This window comes from Podarcis gaigeae (genome assembly GCF_964106915.1).
Source record: "Podarcis gaigeae genome assembly, chromosome: Z".
Taxonomy (NCBI): Eukaryota; Metazoa; Chordata; class Lepidosauria; order Squamata; family Lacertidae; genus Podarcis; species Podarcis gaigeae.
In genome coordinates this window covers 4902766-4921442 of record NC_139691.1, presented here as the reverse complement: position 1 = coordinate 4921442, position 18677 = coordinate 4902766, and the positions used below count along the sequence as shown (strand labels likewise).

Here is an 18677-nt window from a genome sequence, read left to right as displayed (position 1 = left end):
GCAACCACTGTTCCTTTGTTGGAGTAATCTTTTCTTTCCACTTCTTTGCATAGACTGTTCTTGCAGCCACTGTTGCATATAGGAATAAGTTTTTTACTTCCTTTGGAATTTCCTCCTCTACTATTGCTTGCAAGAAGTCTTCTGTTTTTTTTGGTTTTTTGGGGGGGGAAATGTGTGCTTGAACATTTTTTTTAATTCTTCATATACCATCTCCCAACTTTTTTTTTTGGCATACTTACAGTGACACCACATATGTATTAAGGAGCCTTCTGTCTCTGAACATTTCCAGCACAGATTGGAACCTCTCTTGAACATTTTAACCAATTTACCTCACATCAGATACCATCTGTATATCATTTTTTTGAAGATTCTCTTTGATTGTATAACAAGCTGAAATAAATATTGTACTATTCCACAATTTTTCCCAAGCTGAAAATTCAGTATTATGTCCAATATCTGACATCCCGTGTATCATTGCAGCCTCCCCTAATTCATCTTTCGCTTCCCATTCTAATAGGATTTTATATATATTTGATGTTAATTGTTTGCTAGTTCCTAATATATATTTTTTTCAAATTCCGATCCACTTTCCATAAATCCTCTCTTTATCGTTTCTCAAAAATCTCATTTACTTGCAGATATTGGAACCAATCTATGACTAGTCCTGCCGCTTCTTCTCTCTTTTTGAGTCTTATCGCATCACTTTTAAATTCAATAAGCTCTGTATATGTCCCCCATGTTCAGCTTCTCTGCCTGCTTTCCCGACACCATCCATATTTTTATGCACCTCTAGAAAGTGTCCTGAAATACATGGCTGGATTTTCTAGCGATATGCTGCCCCCTGGTGGGTGGTCAGGCTCCCTGTTCTTTCCTGGAGGGGCTGCTTCTGCAGATGTTACATGGTCTAGAAATCCTTGAAGTACAGGTAGTGAAGATGGAGTTGTTATTTCACCACTCCGGAATTTTAAATGTCTGGGTTAATGGCTGGTTCAGATATAAATTGTTGTGAATGCAGAGGAATGTAAAGTGAGCCCGATAATACTATAATTTGGAAGGACAGGTCCTTTCTATATATCTAAGGATTACTATACTTTTGAGTTGAATTAAATTGCATTAAAGGAAAGAAAAACTACATAAAAACCAACATATTAGTGAAAATAACATACAAAATTAGTGAGAAGTGATTTCAAGATTGTGTATATTTTATTGCATTTTAACCTGCATTTTAAATTGATTTTTTTCTTTTTCTTTTCCCCCTATTATGTTTTTTACTGTGATTTTATTGGTGTTAGCTGCCCTGAGCCTGGGGAGAGCAGGGTATTATCATCATCATCATCATCATTATTATATTAGGCAAAATTATCATCATCATCATCATTATTATATTAGGCAAAATTGCATCCAAAATTGAATCTGTTGGGAGAAATTCTCCGCCAGATTTTTTTGTTTTGTTTTTATTAAAGACAAAGAAATATAACAAATACAATAGCATTAACCCCCCAGTAAATTCCCTGGTGCAGGTGTGTGACGTCACACATCCATGTTGTGATGGCCGGTGGCGGCAACGCCTCCTATCCGCAGCCAGCGAGGCACCCTTTTTTGCGGGGAGGGGCTCAGACAGGCTGGCCGAGGAGGGCTGAGCTGAACTGCTTCACTCTCTCAGAAGCAGCGCCACTGCCGCCTGCCACCATTTTTCATGGACTTTGTATTATATTATTGTGTGGGCCCAAGCACCTATGCTGGAATGTGTCCCTGAGCACTGATCATGCCTCTTGCTTGCCTGGATGACGGGCAGAGATGGTTGTCTGGGTGTATGTGGAAGCTACCATATTTTTCGCTCCATAAGACATACTTTTTTCCTCCTAAAAAGAAGGGGAAATGTCTGTGTGCCTTATGGAGTGAATGTGTGGTCGATCGCTGGCTCCCTTTCTGGCCCCGGCCCCTTGACCAGGCCTCCATTGTTGAATGTTCTGCAGATGGAGGCTGTTTGTTTCCCCAGCGACATGTGACTGGCTGATTAGATTATCTGTTTGGAAACTGTAGAAACGGATCCCTTTCCTTTCCTAAAGAAGCTGCAGAACTGTGAGTTGAACCCCATAAAAACAGGATTTTTTCCCTTTGCAAAGTAAGCTCAACAACTTTGAGCTGATCCTCAAAAAAGGGGGCTTTTCCCATTTGCAAAAGAAGCTGCACAACTGTGAGCTGATCCCCAAAATGGGGCTTTCACCCTTTCCTCCTCTAAAAACTAGCTGCATCTTATGGTCAGGTGCGTCTTATGGAGCGAAAAATACGGTAGTTTACAGCTTAAAGGCAGCATTTGCACCTGTTGCTCTGCCCGACTTTGCTTCTGGCTCCACACAGCACTCTGGGTTGCAGAATATGTCATCAATCCCTTTCTGAAGTGGCTTCATGCCGATCCTTCAGAGACCCTTTTGAATACCTTTCTTGAGAGGTCTAATAAATCTATTACCATGCAGGTGGCAAAACACAGATGTTGTGCACTGCTTAGAGTTGTTAGCACTTGTCATGTTTAGCAACTGGTTCTATTGAGGCAGTGACTTTGTGTTTGTGTTTTGTACACATTGGGTTAATGTAGGGCTAGGGTGAGGGTACCAGACATCCCCGTTTCCCAGGGACAGGTCCCGGATTTACAAATCAGTCCCCATATAAAATCCATTGAAATTGAAAAGTGTCCCCAGATTCATTGGAAAAAAATCTGGAAACCTTAGGCTGGGGAACATGTGGTCCTCCTGATGCTGATGAACCTCAATTCTCACCATCCCTGTTCACTGGCAACTTGGGCTGGTGTGATGGAAGCTGGAGTCCAAGGACATCAGGAAGACCACAGCTTCCCCAGTCCTGGTTTAATGGATGGTTAAGCCATAAAATATGGTTAATCCACAAAAAATGGATTAATTATGCTGCTCAGTGGCAAAGAACAGCATTCAACAGATGTGTGTAGTCTCCACCTATGGTACTTTGCTCCACATTTCCAGGGTTGAGAGCTGGAATTAAACCAGTTCTGAGCTGGCCAGGCTGATGACAAAGGACCCATGCATTCGCTCCTTAGGTTCCTTTCTCTCACCTTCTCATTATAAGGAAAAGAACCACACAAAAAGCTGCCCCAGCTTTAAATGTTTATTCAAAAGAGAGAGGAAGTGTTGATCCTGTGAAGGTGTACAAGTCCCCTAACAGGGAGGAAATGAGTGTTGGATAAAGATGAGTATGACAAAAGGGAACTGGGATGGAGAAGAGTCTATGATCATTTCAGGAAGAAGGTCCATTTGGGGTTGAGAGATGGTTTGAGATAAAAAGGAGAGGGGAAGCCTCAGGCTCAGTGAGGGGTACAAATAAAGGCATTTCCATCTGGCCCTGAAAACTCTCCCCAGCCTCACTGGCCTTGCCCACCTGGAAGGTGTCCCGGGACTCTCCATGTTTTGGAGTACGTTGTCAATAATATGCAATGATACACAACTCTACTTCTCCTTTACATCTGTAGGTGAGACACTGAATATGCTGAAACATTATCTTGCCTTGGTATCAGGGCACACCACATGCCCCCACCAAGTGTGAGAACGCTCATGTGCCAGACTGTGACACAAAGGCGTCCCACCCTTGCTGCCACAATGCCGGTGTTCGCATGCCGGGTGGGGAATGGGGAGCACAAATCTGGGCTCTTGGTTTCTTCTCCCCAGGTAGCATTGGCAGGGAGGAGGTGGAGCGGGACCACAGGATTTTTTTGTGGGGGTGGCCCCCTCTATGAAAATTGGGGGGCTGAAGATCCCTCAGTCCCCACTAACCGACGTGCCTTATTGGTAATGGACTGGATGAGAGTCAACAGACTGACACACAATTCAGATAAGACTTGAGGCACTGTTGGTGTGTAGTTCCCTAGACCGGATGGCTGGGAGATCCGCCTGCTCTTGATGGGGTTACACTGCCTCTGAAGGAGCAGGTTCATAGCTTGGGGGTACTCCTGGATCCTTCTCTGTCAGGTGGCCTCAGGGTGCAGAGTGCCTCCCATCAGCTTTGGCTGGTGGCCCAGCTATGCCCCCATCTGGACAGGGATAGCCTAACTCTTGTTGCGTATGCTCTGGTAACCTCTAGGCTAGATGACTGCAATGACTGCAAACATATGAAGATGGTTCAGAAACTTCAGCAGCCAAGTTGTCCACCAGGACAAGACGTTTTGGGCGTATAATGCCAATCCTGGCCCAACTGCACTCACTGCCACTTAGTTCCCAGGCCCAATTCAAAGTGCTGGTTTTGACCTATAAAGCATTAAATGGCTCAGGGCCACAATTACCTCAAGGACCGCCTCTCTCCAAAGGAACCTACCCTGACCCAGAGATCATCCTTTGAAGCCCTTCTTTGTGTGCCTCTTCCGAGAGGTTCAGAGGGTGGCAACACAAGAAGGGGCCTTTTCTGCAATGGTTCTGTGTCTGTGAAATGCTCTCCCCAGTGAAGTTCGCCTGGCGCCTTCATTACATACCTTCAGATGCCAGGCAAAAACTTCCCTTTATAACCAGGCATTTGACTGATTAAACAATATATGGCCTTTTAAACTGTGGGGTTATTGTTTTGTTTGTTTTTATGTCATGTATTAATTTAACAAAGAAATAAAGTAACTGAATAATGCCTCCTGCTTCCTGGATGGAAGATACTGAGAGGGTTTGGCTGTGTGAGGAAACAGTGTCCGGGTGGAAATAGCTGAAAGCTGAAATTTGTTTTTGGTGAGTTTCATTTAAAATAGCTAAAAACTTCATTTGCTCAACAGATTTGGGAAAGAAAAAAAAGGTCAACAGCTTTGTGTCCTGATTATGGTAACCCTGGTACAAAGGTAAAATTTGCTTCTGGCCCCACCCATATGAGAGCATGCAGTCCTCAGGCAGCAAAAATCAGAAGGAAAGGATGGAGGCAGTGGCGTAGCGTGGGTTGTCAGCACCCGGGGCAAGGCAAGTAATTTGCACCCCCCCCATGTTGCGCCCGGTGCGGCCGGCCCCCCCTGCACCCCACACGCTGAGGAAGGAGGTGGTAGGGGGAAGGAATCCTGTTGTGTTTTGCCCACTCCCCACAAAAAAAGAGAATACAAACTGATTAAGACTCACATATATTTTACGAAACATGGAAAAAAAAAAAAAAAAAAAACAGGCACCAAAATGTTCATTACAGTACGGCCCCAACTACATTAATATTACATTCCTTATATAGAATAAAACGATTACCATAATATTAATCCTCCTCTTCTTTTTTAAACTCCAAATTTACATATAGAGTCTAGGTTTCTACAAAACAGAACAACAGAACAAAACAACAATGACAACAACAACGACAACAACAAATACAACAAAAAGAAACACACCCCAAAACAAAACCCATCCAAGACTGAGCTGGTGGAGAAGCGACAAAGTACCCCTGACAACGGTCTTTGGACCTAAACATGAGGTTCCTGTATTCCCGCTGTTTAAACAAGAGACTTAGGTGTTCAAATCTAGGACTCACCATAGACAGAAGGACTGGAACGGACAACAGACCCAGATTCAGCACAGAAATAAAGTCAAACTGTTTCCCTCTCATTTTTCCTCTCACTCTCATCTTGGCTATCTTGCAGCCTAATGCTTTGGTGAGTAACAGTTGTACAGGAACACACACACACACACACACTCATGTATGCACACACGCACAGGCACACACTCATACATATATCTATAAGCAGAGAAATGTGTTTTTCATGAGCTCAGTTCTTGCTCTGAAAAACCACCCTCTAAAGTTACACTTTCATTTTAAAACACATCCATGACAAATGACTGGTTAACGAATCCTGGATTTCAAAGAACATACAAAACCCCTGTAGAATATTTAATGCACCTTTAAGTTAAAAAAGATTATTTGCCATTGTTGTGCTGATGGTCACAAAGACCCCCCTCTTCCCTGCCCTGTGTTGCCCCTGCTCCTCATTCCCAAGGGGATGCTCCAATGCTGAGGGTCTGGAGGGGCCTGTGAGGAGACACTGTAGTAGCACCTCTTAGAACCTTAAATAGTTTTAGTCATATATATAAAACACACTTCTTTTTTAAAAAATTAAAGAGCACCAGGTATTTCACAGTGAGAGGTAGAATCAAATTTAACAAACCCATCCCTCTCTCTTTCTCTTTTTCCTGTTTAGCACCAATCTCTTCTCCTTCCTGCCTTCCCTTCTCAAGTCACTTAAAAAGGGCTGTTTTCTTTCCCAAAGGGAAGAAGGATCTTGCTTTTATTTTTATTTTTGCCTTAAATAAAATATATATCTAGATATATCATTTTCTTCTTCTTTCTCTCTCTCTAATATTGCACGTAAGAATGCTTCCTGTTCCGGAACAACAAGCAGACAAATACAAGTTTGCAAAGCTGTCTCCCCCAGACTCCTTCCTGTCTCCTTTCAAAAAGCCCTGCCTGCTAGCATCACGTCTCTGGACAGCCACGTTGGGTAGTATGGTGGCTTGTCGGGATGATCTGGGTTTCTCTGTGAGATATTGCATACAGTTTCTTTGGCTGAAGGTGTGGCGAGGGAGGGGGGCAATCTTTGGGCGTGGAACTGCTTAGGTCAACTGGCCTCCTGCTTCACCGCCTGAAGCTCCACTAATTAAGTTGTGTCTTTGCTGAAGCCACAGCACTCTCCTCCTCTCCCCATCCTGGAGAGCAGCGGGCCAAGGGTTCCTTATGACTTGGCAGAGTCCAAACGCTAAAGGCCTAGCTCTCAAGGCTGGTAGAGAGGTACAGGGGCGGCCAAGAGGCCCTGCTCAAAGAGACAGCATCTCCAAAATGAATGAGCTTGAAGTGCCACAGAGGCTGCCTTTTAGAGGAAGCACATGGGCCCAACCTCGAGGAGGTGCTGCTTCCCTGGCTCGGATGGCGGGAGGTTGTAGATGTTGGTAATTGGCAGCTGTTGCAGGTCTTGTGTCCGGAAGGTAAAGAGTGTCCTGTGCCAGTGTCCATCTTGAATCTAAATGCAAAGAAGGAGGCAGGGAGGGAAGAGAGAGAGAAAGGATAACTTTTCACAACAATGCCAGGTCTCTTTGGTGCAACAGTCCCTTGCATTTCCTCTCCAAGCAATAGCACATCATCAGTACATGTGAAAAGTGTGTCTTCCTTCCCACGCAAGCCAGAAAAGTAGAAAAGTAGCATACAAATGAACAGATTATTGATTATTAGCAGTCTTGGTGGCTTTCTCCAAGGCCAAAATGGATAGTAATAGGGTGTATCCAACTATGTTCTAAGGGACGAGGGTGGCGCTGTGGGTGAAACCTCAGAGCCCAGGACTTGCCAATCAGAAGGTCGGAGGTTTGAATCCCTGCGACGGGGTGAGCTCCCACTGCTCGGTCCCTGCTCCTGCCAACCTAGCAGTTCGAAAGCACGTCAAAGTGCAAGTAGATAAATAGGTACCGCTCCGGTGGGAAGGTAAATGGCGTTTCCGTGTGCTGCTCTGGTTCTCCAGAAGCAGCTTAGTCATGCTGGCCACATGACCCGGAAGCTGTACCCAGGCTCCCTCGGCCAATAAAGCGAGATGAATGCCGCAACCCCAGAGTCGGCCACAACTGGACCTAATGGTCAGGGGTCCCTTTACCTTTTTAACTATGTTCTACTCAGACCCACTGACATTAATGAACCGATGTAAATCATGTCCATCACTTTCAATGAGTAGGACTAACACTGGATGCAACCCAAACAACACTAATACTAATTTCTACATTTTTATGCCAATATTTTGCCAAGGAGGTCACAGCTGTACATGGTTGTGCTCACCCACCCACCCTGCATTTTATCTCCCCCAACAATCCTGTGAAATAGGTTTGGGCTGAGTGTGTGGCTGGCCCAATAAGCTTTATGGCTGAGCAGGGATTTCAACTGCATCCTCCCTTGTCCTTACAAAACTCTGCAACCACTACATCACATTGGTTCTCTCTTGACATGGTATTGTGATCAGTGTCAGCACTGGGGAAAGGCAGGTTTAACCCTCCTCTCCTGTGCCACCCAAATCACCCTTCCTTCAATAACAATGCTATTAGCGTCTCAAGGAGGAGAATGTTGCTACAGTGAACTGTTTCCTCCTCTACCAAGGCAATAATAATAATAATAATAATAATAATAATAATTTTATATTTCGCCCTCCCCAGCTGAAGCTGGGCTCAGAGCGGCTAACAACAATAAAATAATACAGCATTCTAAAATCAATTCATTATAAAATCAGTTCAAATCAAATTAATGGCAACCATTGGGCTAGAGTTCTGTGAGGATTACCAAAGGCTAATAAGTACTTCAATGAAATTAGGCAAACAGTGAAAACAGCACAGTAAGAAAGGGTTGAGCACTCTTCCCCCAAATCCTGATGCCACTGATCTGATCAGAATTGGAACCCCCAGCACCCAGATATTTTAATGAAAAATAAAGTGGGGTGAGAGTTCTAAGCCACGTGCCTGGGGCCACTTTAGCCTTTGCAGCACCTGTGACCCTTCAGATACTCTTGGACAACAACTCCCATAAGCCCTAGGGATTCTGGGAGTCAGTTGGATTCCAATTAACCTCTGATGGGTCACAGGTTCCCCCAAGCCTACTTTTAGATTCGCATTTGAGAAGCATTCAGTTCATGCAAAATGGCAGCAGGTGGCGCTGCTGCTTTGCAGAACTACCTAGCCCTCTGGCTGACAAAGTAGCACCAGACTGTAAAGCTGCAAAATAGGAAAGGTCCCCTAAAAATAAGCAGCAAAAAAGTGTTAAAGGTGGGCCCATTTGTCCTGTGATTTCTAGCTGCTTTTGACTTTGTCCTGCAGCTTTCCCTGGAGAAATCCACTGATTACTGCTGATTCAGAACAAATGTCAATCCACAGAAAATCCAACTGAATTTTGTTTATTTTATTTATTACATTTGTATACCACTTTTCATCTGAAGATCTCAGGGCAGTTTGCAGCATAAAAATATAAGATTGAAAACACAAAATGCACAATAAAAACAAAAGCACAAATCAATACCCCCTGCCCCCCAACTCATTTAAAAGGGTATAGGATGTTAATCAGCCAAAGGCTAGGTTGAAGAGGTTTTTGCCTAGCACTTAAAGTTGAATAATGAAGGTGCCAGCCGAACCTCCCTGGGGAAAGCATTCCACAAATGGGGAGCCACTGCAGAAAAGGCCCATTCTCGTGTTGTTCCAATTTAGCAGTAAAAAGTGTTTTTTCCTGGGGAAGGTGTTGAGACAAAATCAACAACTCCCCACCTCTGGCTACAGATCCCCTTTCTAGCCCTCCTGTGGCGCTTCACTGGCAATTTGGAAGGTTTTGCATACCTTGCAGTCGTTCACCACTACATCCGGTGTGAACTGCCCTCCAGCTTCAAAGATCTGTCCATTCCAGGCCTTGAAATGCACAGCTTTCCTTGATGGCCCTTCCTGCCACACGGAGGTGTTCAGGCAGTGGATGGTGATGTTCTGGATGACTTCGGTGCTCAGGAGGTGCAGGAAATTCAGCTGCACTCTTCCGATGTCAAAGTCAAGCTGGAACAAGGGGAGAATGGGAGGTTGCGGTGAAGACGGGGACTCCAGCTTGGTTTCATTCATCCAACATGTCCAAGACCTCTGACAGCATGAAGGGTGCCCTGATCCCCCAGGAAACAAAGAAGGAGCTGGAATTCTCATCAAGCTCAAGCACACACATAAAACCAGCCTCTGCTTGCTGGCTGCCTGTGTTGGCTGCAGCTGAGAGGAATTCTAGTCCAGAACATCCGGTGGTCACCTGGTAGGTGACGGCTGAGCAGGGCCAGCCCAAGATGTTTTGCCACTTGAAGCAAAACAGAAAATGATGCTTTCTCCTCCTCCTCCTCCACTGTCTGAGATGAGCAGAAGCGGCCTGGGGGAAAGGTAGCAGGAGAGGAGAAGGCAGTGGCAGGTGGGCGGTGGCAGGAGCTCATCCTACACTCAAGTAGGACCTGGTAGAGACACATGCCCGACTGGCATGTTCTCTCCCTCCTGGTCGTTCGTTGGGGGACTTCAAAAGCTTTCTTCAGCCCGAACATCACAGCGACCGATGCCAACAGACACCGGCACACTTAGGGATCCGCAGAATTTGCACAGTTGCGTAACAGACCTCAGCAACTCAGCATTTTGGCTAATCTACTTTGTTTACATATAAACACACACGGAGCACTGCAACATGGCTCCCTCTCTCTCTAGCATCAGACAGCAAAGAGAAAAAGAACAAACGGCAATAGTCCCACTTCACAGAACACAGTAACACAAACATCCTGTCTCCGTCACTTCTCACTCTGTGGAGTCAAAACCTATACCGTCATGTGATAGACAAAAATACTATGACTGCAATCATGGTGGAGGCAGTGGCAGGTAGCAAGTGCAGGAGGCAGTGAGCAGTGTGCTCCCGGGCCCCCTAGATCTGTAACCCCTTCCAGCTGTCTCCAGCCTGCTGCCCGAGATGACTGCCTCACCAAGCCTCATGGGAGAAGTTGGCCGTGCAGCTGGCATAAAGCACAAATGAATAAGCTGTGATCACACACACATACAAACAATCTGTGCATATGTGCTTGGGAATCCCGACTGAGTCAACACAGATGTCGTTATCTGCCTTGAAAAGCAGATATAACATTCTGAAAGTAATTGATATATAAACCTGGCGTGGTTGTACATGCAATAGCCCTGCCACAACACCCTCTTTAAATATCTGGTGGATTAGCTACTGGTATTGCATTTCTGTTGGGGTACTTGGTCTATGCATGTAGTGGCACAGGACCTCAGCCACTGCAGGATCTACCTATGTTTTTCATTAGAACTCCAAAGTTTACCAACCTGAGCCAGGTGTGAAACAGCAGCCGTTGCTCATACGTTTCAAAACAAGGGGCAGGGTGCATCCTAACACATGTGCAGTCCAGCAATTTCTTTTCAATTCTGGTACTTGCATCTCTTTCTGAGCTTGCACCTCTTTCATATGCAACTCCACGCCTTGTGGCACTGTGGTCTAAACCACCGAGCCCTTTGGGCTTGCCGATCAGAAGGTCGGCGGTTCGAATCCCTGCAACCGGGTGAGCTCCTGTTGCTCTGTCCCAGCTCCTGCCCCCCTAGCAGTTTGAAAGTATGCCAAAAAGTGAAAGTAGATAAATAGGTACCGCTCCGGCGGGAAGGTAAACGGCGTTTCCGTGCGCTGCTCTGGTTTCGCCAGAAGCGGCTTAGTCATGCTGGCCACATGACCCGGAAAAACTGTCTGCGAACAAACGCTGGCTCCCTTGGCCTGTAAAGCTAGAGGAGCGCTGCAACCCCAGAGTCGCCCGCGACTGGACTTAACTGTCAGGGGTCCTTTACCTTTACCTTTTTTTAGTGATGCCATCATAGTTGGACTTGGGGGCAGATGTCCAGGGACTCTGCTCATCACAATGGGTAGAAAGGTCCCCAAACACAGCAGGGCTAGCTTGGAATCTTTTTAAGTAATTCACGTTGCCATCTAAAGAGTGCCCCACCCTGCAATGCATATTAATTTATTCTGGCTTTTAAGCTTGGTTCTTATGTTGCTTTGGGACACTTTTGTGATAAAAATGACTAATAATGCAACAACAACAACAACAACGTAATAATATAGTAATAACAATAGTAATAGTAGTACTAATAGTTATGAGAAGTTTAGTATCTACCATTACCTATTTATTTCTTTTCAAAAATACTTACATACTTACATACTGCTTAATCAAACATGTCTCTAAACTACTTACACGAAATATTATAAAATATTAGAGAGAAAACAGCAATAAAGTCTAACCTAAAAAAGCATATTGCCTGTTGCTACACAATTAAGAGCCAGAGAGAGCCCATGAATTTGCTGCAAACCGCACAGCAATCCACCAGTGTATCCAGACCTATTTTTGGTCCACAGATGCCTCAAGCATACCTTTGAGGCAGTGATGGGGCTGAGGCAAGTCTGTCCCCCTTGGGTGAAGTTACAGGTGACTTGAATACTATCTGAAGAACAGCCCAGATTTGGGTCGATCCAGTACATTCCTGAAGGAGAGAAGGGACTTAGCATTATTTATTTTTTAGGAAGACTTATGCACCACTCAATCCAAAAAACCTAGCAATAAAAACAGATTTAAAAAACAAAGGTATGTAATAAAATTACACCTATGGGTAATTGCATGCCTAAATACTTTGTTTTGTTTTAAAAGCAGGCATTGGAAACAGTACAAATGAAAGGGCCTGCCATCCAAAGATGCAGCAGGTGAAAGCCATTTACCTGCAACACCTTTGCTTCCTGATGTAAGAACGAGGGTGGAATGGGGTCTTCATTCACAAAATCTTCAATGCAAAATGCAAAGCGCAGGTGCACTCTCTCTCTCTCTCTCTCTCTCTCTCTCACACACACACACACACACACACACGTACACACACCATGATGCACTGTGGTGGATGCTGGCCATGTGGATTAACACCTACCATCCTGCATCTTCTGTTCACAGTTCATGAGATCTCTACAGATGCGTGCAGGGTTCTCCTTGGTTCCAAGGGGTCTCTTGATGCTCTGGATGAGGGTGCTGAGGTAGTGCAGAGTCTTAAAGATCTCCCCTCCCTGGTCCATCACTGGAAGGTCTGAATGTTGATAGCTCTGGAGAGGAGGGTGGGGAAGAGGAACGCAAGGGAAAGTAAGGGCCTCTCCAGGCATCTTTGATGCGCATTCATGATGACTGGATTCATGATGCTTTTGCAAAGACTCCAGGACAGATTATTTGCTTTGTTTCCAATCTGAGCGTGTCCCATAGCTTCCTGCTGAAATCCTGTGGCTTTTCATTCCACTGATATTCCCAGGTTTGGTGGCTGCTTTAGGGCAGCCTGTGGGTCCCCAGATGTTGTTGGACTACAACGCGCATCATCCCTGAGCTCTGGCCTTGCTAGCTAGGGGTGATGGGAGTTGCAGTTCAATAACATTTGGGAACCCACAGGTTGAGAAAGGCTGCTTTAGGGCAAGAGTGCCCCTCCATGTGGCAACAGTGCAACAATGTTTGGGGAGCATCACAGAAGAACTAATGAAGTGGAATGATTTGTGGACAGAGCAGTATAAATCTACCACTAATGCTCTGTTATTATGTAAATTAGGTACCCTCAACCTTTTCAGATCCAGGACCCAATTTTAAGCCAAACATGCATTTGGGGGCCCATCTCTTAATCTTTTTACTATATATTTGCATGGTGGTTGTGCTCCTGTTGCAACCCACCTTGGGCCAGGTCTTGACCCACTAGCGGATCCTGTTCCACCAGTTGAAGACCCAGCAGGGCAAATTACATGTTGCAGAACACACCCACAAAAGCCCCCACCGAGTCTGGATGGCCCCTAAGCAAGTGATGGGTTGCTGCTAGAAGGTTTAGCCTAGAAAGAGATTATTACAGGGAGGTGTTTGAAGGACTGTACAGTGGTACCTCGCAAGACGAATGCCTCGTAAGATGAAAAACTCGCAAGACGAAAGAGTTTTTCGTTTTTTGAGTTGCTTCGCAAGACGAATTTCCCTATGGGCTTGCTTCGCAAGACAAAAACGTCTTGCAAGTTTGTTTCCTTTTTCTTTTTCAATGCATTCCTATGGCAATCCGTGCTTCGCAAGATGAAAAAGTCGCAAGACGAAAAAACTTGCAGAACGAATTAATTTCGTCTTGCGAGGTACCACTGTACAAAGAAAATGGACTTTTGTGAGGAAAAATTTGAATGTAAGGAATTATGTTATGCTACAAACATTATCTGGGATGAAAACAGTTAACTGTGTGATGAACACAGGGAAGGAGTGGAGGAACCCTGGTCCTTTTAAACTCCTAATACCAGAGGAGCTGCAATGTATGAGGGTTCAGGAGGCAGGTCTGCCAAGAAGCAGGTAGACTGTTTTAACGGTTGCAAAAGAGCTGTTTTGGCTACATCAGCCTTTGCCAATCAGGTGCCCTCCAGATGTTTTCAACAACCGCTCACATGACCCCAGACGGGCAGAGTTTTTCAGTTATAGCAGTTAACGGGAGTGCCCATATTTTCTATAAGGTCAGGAGAATTGTTGTTGAATAACCTACCTGCAAGTTTGTACTATATCTTAATGAGATTATGTTACTTTATGTATAGTTGGACTAGTGCATCACTAGGATATCTATTTCTTTTTTTACGAGCTGTTTATATATTTTCTAAAACAAACAAACAAGTAAAGATTGCATCCAACTAAGTTCTACTTAGTGTGGGCCCTCAGCCATGCCTTGTATTCTGCTCATTTCCATGGCGACTGCGCAGAAGAAGATCAAATGGGTCTTTCTGAAAGGATTTATGAGCTTCCTATGACATACCTCAGACTTGAACACAGTGCTGGAACTCATCACTGTTTGGAAAGCTGCACCAAACCCATCTTGCTGCTGGGGAGAAACACAGGAAGAAGACATGGTAGAGTTGAAGGTGAAAGATGGACCAGGAATTAGCTCTGCCTCCTGAGGTGCCTCAGATTTGGGATTAAGGGCCTAACTGTACAGGCCATTCATGGGACCCTTGCTGTTTTTCAGTGCCAATTGCTGTGCCTGTTGGATTTCAGAGATTAAAGCTGGGGGGGCACAGTTCAAACCTGCCTTTCCAGCATGCTGTGCTCTTGATAACAACCCACACATTCACACACCGAGCTGGTGCTAGGGATGGGAGATAAATAATTTGATTTTATTTGCGTTTTAATAAGTAGCTGCCCAGTCTGCATTTTCTGACCCGGTACACAAACCGAAAAAACATTGTCCTTCAAGACTGACACTTCTCTAAATGTTTTGATGCAGTTCCTCAAACAAGGTTTACAACACATGAAAGGAAATATATTCGTGAAAATAAGCAAAAATGCATTGTGTTAGGGGGAAACAGCTTGCAAAAATGCCTTTATTGGAGAAATTTGCACTAAGATTCGGACAAGTTTTCCTGAGGATTTTTAAGTATTTTCTTTTTACAAATTGCTGTGGAAATGTTGAGAACTGAATTTAAGACCTACTGTACAAAGGCAAAATTTACATTCATTGTTCTGTCCATTTTTGCCTCTGGCCTCACCTACTACTGGCATGTGGCCCTCAAGTGGTTTGCCTAGAAGGTAATGTGGCCCTTTGGCTGAAAAATATCTCTAATCTCTGCTCTAAGGGATGGTGGTGCCTGCAACACAGGACAACACTTTAAAACAAAATAAAAATCTGGTGACCTAGTCATATGTATAGTTTTCCAAGAGCCGATACAATTTCTTTCAGTGGTGTCCCAAAACACATGAAATCACAAGCAGAATGAAATTTCAGGACTTACCAATGTAGCCAGCATTACTGGGGGACCCTGCAAAGTCAAGAGGCAAAATGATGTGTCATTTGCACCAAGACATTGCCCTTAATTACCATTTTTAGTAAATAATTTAATGCACTGAAAATGGGGACTGGTTGACCTACTTCTTTGTTTTCTCTGTGGTCAATTCAATATGCACACACCCACTTACAAAATACCCCCAATTTCTACAGTAAGAAATTGCAGATTTGAAGTTCAGGTACGCTTTGCAAATCAATCCAATTTTCTTCTACACCCACAACCACCCAACCACCCAATAACATACCTGTTGTTTACACCCCTTATTTGTGGTTTCATATAATTTTGAATTTTTCATGTCCTTTTGTGGCAGGAGAAGTATATGCAAGAAGGGAGACATCCATTCCCCCTGCCCCCAAATGTCAGTCCTCTTTGCTCTTTCTCTAACTTCAAGTATATAACTCCTTATGCATCCATTTTCCCCACAGGTTATATAGTAAGCACACGATTTATGAGGAGGTTGCTTTCTGGGGATTGCACCTAAAGCCAAAATTGCTTATAGTCAAAACTCATTGGGTTCAATGGTGGGTGGGATCGCTCAGGCATCTTAAAGCAACATAGTAAATGCAACAACAATCAACTCAACAAAAACTTTAAATTACTGGGTCAATAGGTTTTAGCCCGGTTCCAAAATAACCTTGGTGCCAGCCATGCCTTTGAAAAGAGGGCATTCTACAGATGGGGTACCACCACAGAGTTACACCACAGCATATATAAAGGATTTTCACTGGCTCCCAGTATGCTTCCGAACACAATTCAAAGTGTCGGTACTGACCTTTAAAGTCCTAAACAGCCTCGGCCCAGTATACCTGAAGGAGCGTCTCCACCCTCATTGTTTAGCCCAAACACTGAGCTCCTCCAACATTTTACTACAGTGGTATCTCGGGTTAAGAACTTAATTCGTTCTGGAGGTCCGTTCTTAACCTGAAACTGTTCTTAACCTGAAGTACCACTTTAGCTAATGGGGCCTCCCGCTGCTGCTGCTGCGCTGCCGTGGCACAATTTCTGTTCTTAACCCGAGGTACTATTTCTGGGTTAGTGGAGTCTGTAACTTGAAGCGTATGTAACCTGAAGTGTATGTAACCTGAGGTACCACTGTATTTCTTTGTGCTGAAAGCCACCCAGGGTGGCTAGGGAAACTTAGCCAGATGGGCTGGGTATAAATAAAACAATACTAATACTAGTAATAATGATGGTGATGATGATCTTCTCCTAGTGATGGAATATTGAGAACAGAGTCTTCTGAAGTTCTTAAGGTACTGGTACTGGCAGTATAGGGAGAGGTAAATAGGCTTTAGGTACAGTATTTGGGTTCCAAGAAAGTGCGGGTGCAGGTTGGTGACTGAATGCTCCACTACTCAAATGCAAATTCCCTACGCATGTCAGGGAGAAGACAAGACTAGAATCGGGATCCGTGATATACCAGATTTTTTTTTTCCTTTTAATGTGGAGGGATTTCTCTTTGTTATGGAGGAGCTTTCAATCACATGAACCTGCATGCCTGCAGTCTTTACAGCCCAGATACAGTTTGACCTTCTTAGTGAGTAGCAGGTCACAGTGATAGGGAAATACAAAATGAAGTATAGACAATTTTCTAAACACATACCGGAGGTCCAGGGGGTCCTTGAGGTCCTTGGGAACCCTAGGAAGCAATGTAGATACATGTCATGTTTGCTTGTTCTACTTCAAAGAGGCTTGCATAGTTTTGATGGAAGCAGCAATCTTGCTAGAATTGCTCTGCCATACTCACCTTAGCACCCTGCAATCCCTGAAACACACACACACACAAAAAAAGAAAGGAAGAGGGTGTGAATATGGGTCATTCATGGAAGATGCTTGGTGGTGGTTGAGATGTACTGGCGAATGTGAGAAAATGTTGTATGTTTGAAATCTGATCATGCACCAAAGTACCTGTCTGACGTTAAGATTTACTGTTAGTATTTTTCTGTTTTGCGTTTTGTTTTTGCTGGCCTTCAGATATCTTAAGAATTGCTGGTAAATGTCAACACACCCCAATTTTTTGACATTTAGCACTACACACAGTATCCATACCTCTCTATGGAAAACGAGTTACTAGACTTTGAAAATTGGATGGGCATCTGATGTTCTAGCAAGTAGACACAAATGTGAAGTCACTTGGGGTTTAATGGCTTTGAGCTTTAGTTTGCTTAAAGTGACACCAGCCATTAGGTCATACCAACTCCTCCGATCTCTGGGAGCTCACTAAGGTGTACTAACAGAGACTGACTGAGTCTGCCTGCAAGCAAGTCTCCTTTATCACCCCTCAGTCTCTGAAATTTTACCTCTCACCCTCTGCAGTTTATTTCAGTATTCGTTAGGGATGTTGTTAAGTTTCTTTATGGCCACCAAGCTGCAAACTTTTCATATGAAAGAACCAAAAGGAAGTAGCTATTAGCACATTGTTAAGTGTGGCTTCCGTTTTAGTTTAACCATAGTTTAGTGCTATGTCTAAACTGCCTAAACTGCAGTTAATCTTTACATTGAGATAAGACAGTTTCACAATCCAGTTGAAGCTGACTTGTTTCAGACAAACCATAGTTAGGTTAAACAAATCCCAGTTTGCCTGTCCAGACAACTGAAGAATTCATAGTTATGTTACAAAGGATACCAAATTTTGGTACATAGCAACATATGTAGTGGGAATGTCCACAAACAGAACAATTTTGGAATGAAGTTTTATCTCCATATCTCAGACAATCCCAGCAACCCCAGCATTTAGCTTTACTTCATTTACATACTTCAGATGTGGACCAATTAAGAAGTAAGGAATTGATAACATATTTATCAACTGCAGTTAGAAGGGTAATAGCCAGAACTTAAGAGAATCTTGCAATTGATAAATGTTGATCACTAGTATAATATAGTCTGGCAAAGAGACTTAACGGAAAAGCTGTTGCAAAAACTGAAGGTGGCAATGGAAGAGGGGAAAAATTTTTACACTGTATGGTGTGATTTTATTTAATGAAACAAATGAAACAACACATGGACAAGAAATACCTGCAGCAAACATTGTCATATGATGTGGATAAGCAGGGACTATTCATTAGCTCACTCCTACTAGTCTGTGCTTCCCAAGTTGATTTATTCAATAATTCATTTTACTGGTTTACTATAATAGCCTCATTATTGTGCACTGTAGAATGATATGTTTAGTATTTTACTCCCTAATAATCCCCCCCTTTTTTTGTTAGTCAGGTCATGTTTTATGATTTATGTCTGGACAACTTTGTAACAAGAAAACAACAACAACAAACAAGCCAAGGGTAACAAAATAAGGAAGTTGAAGCTTCCGGCTCCTCCTC

At 43.9% G+C, this 18677-nt stretch overlaps 1 protein-coding gene and 2 long non-coding RNA genes across 7 annotated transcripts in view; 2 read left to right on the top strand and 1 right to left on the bottom strand.

Annotated features, from left to right (window-relative positions):
• Positions 1 to 1668: 1668 nt before the first annotated feature.
• On the top strand, positions 1669 to 5576 carry LOC310836547. 2 transcript variants are annotated; one of them, XR_014560131.1, is made up of 2 exons: positions 1669 to 2082; positions 5275 to 5576. It is a non-coding gene; the product is annotated as an uncharacterized lncRNA (long non-coding RNA). The 2 variants fall into 2 exon arrangements; XR_014560132.1 differs by having other exon boundaries at positions 1669 to 2125.
• A 720-nt stretch (positions 5577 to 6296) lies between these two features.
• Positions 6297 to 18677, bottom strand: part of COL27A1 (collagen type XXVII alpha 1 chain) — a 245466-nt gene continuing 233085 nt past the window's right edge. For 3 of the 4 annotated variants that reach the window (XM_083721577.1, XM_083721579.1, XM_083721580.1), the window contains 8 exons: positions 17105 to 17122; positions 16961 to 16996; positions 15304 to 15330; positions 14331 to 14396; positions 12459 to 12627; positions 11917 to 12026; positions 9318 to 9524; positions 6297 to 6982 (listed from right to left, as the gene is read on the bottom strand). In XM_083721577.1, coding sequence (XP_083577703.1) covers positions 6836 to 6982; positions 9318 to 9524; positions 11917 to 12026; positions 12459 to 12627; positions 14331 to 14396; positions 15304 to 15330; positions 16961 to 16996; positions 17105 to 17122 — 780 coding nt within the window. In that variant the 3' untranslated portion in view covers positions 6297 to 6835. The remainder of the gene's footprint in view (positions 6983 to 9317; positions 9525 to 11916; positions 12027 to 12458; positions 12628 to 14330; positions 14397 to 15303; positions 15331 to 16960; positions 16997 to 17104; positions 17123 to 18677) is intronic. The other variant, XM_083721578.1, reaches the window with a different exon arrangement.
• On the top strand, positions 12634 to 14093 carry LOC310836570. Its single transcript, XR_014560157.1, has 3 exons — positions 12634 to 12988; positions 13041 to 13432; positions 13688 to 14093. It is a non-coding gene; the product is annotated as an uncharacterized lncRNA (long non-coding RNA).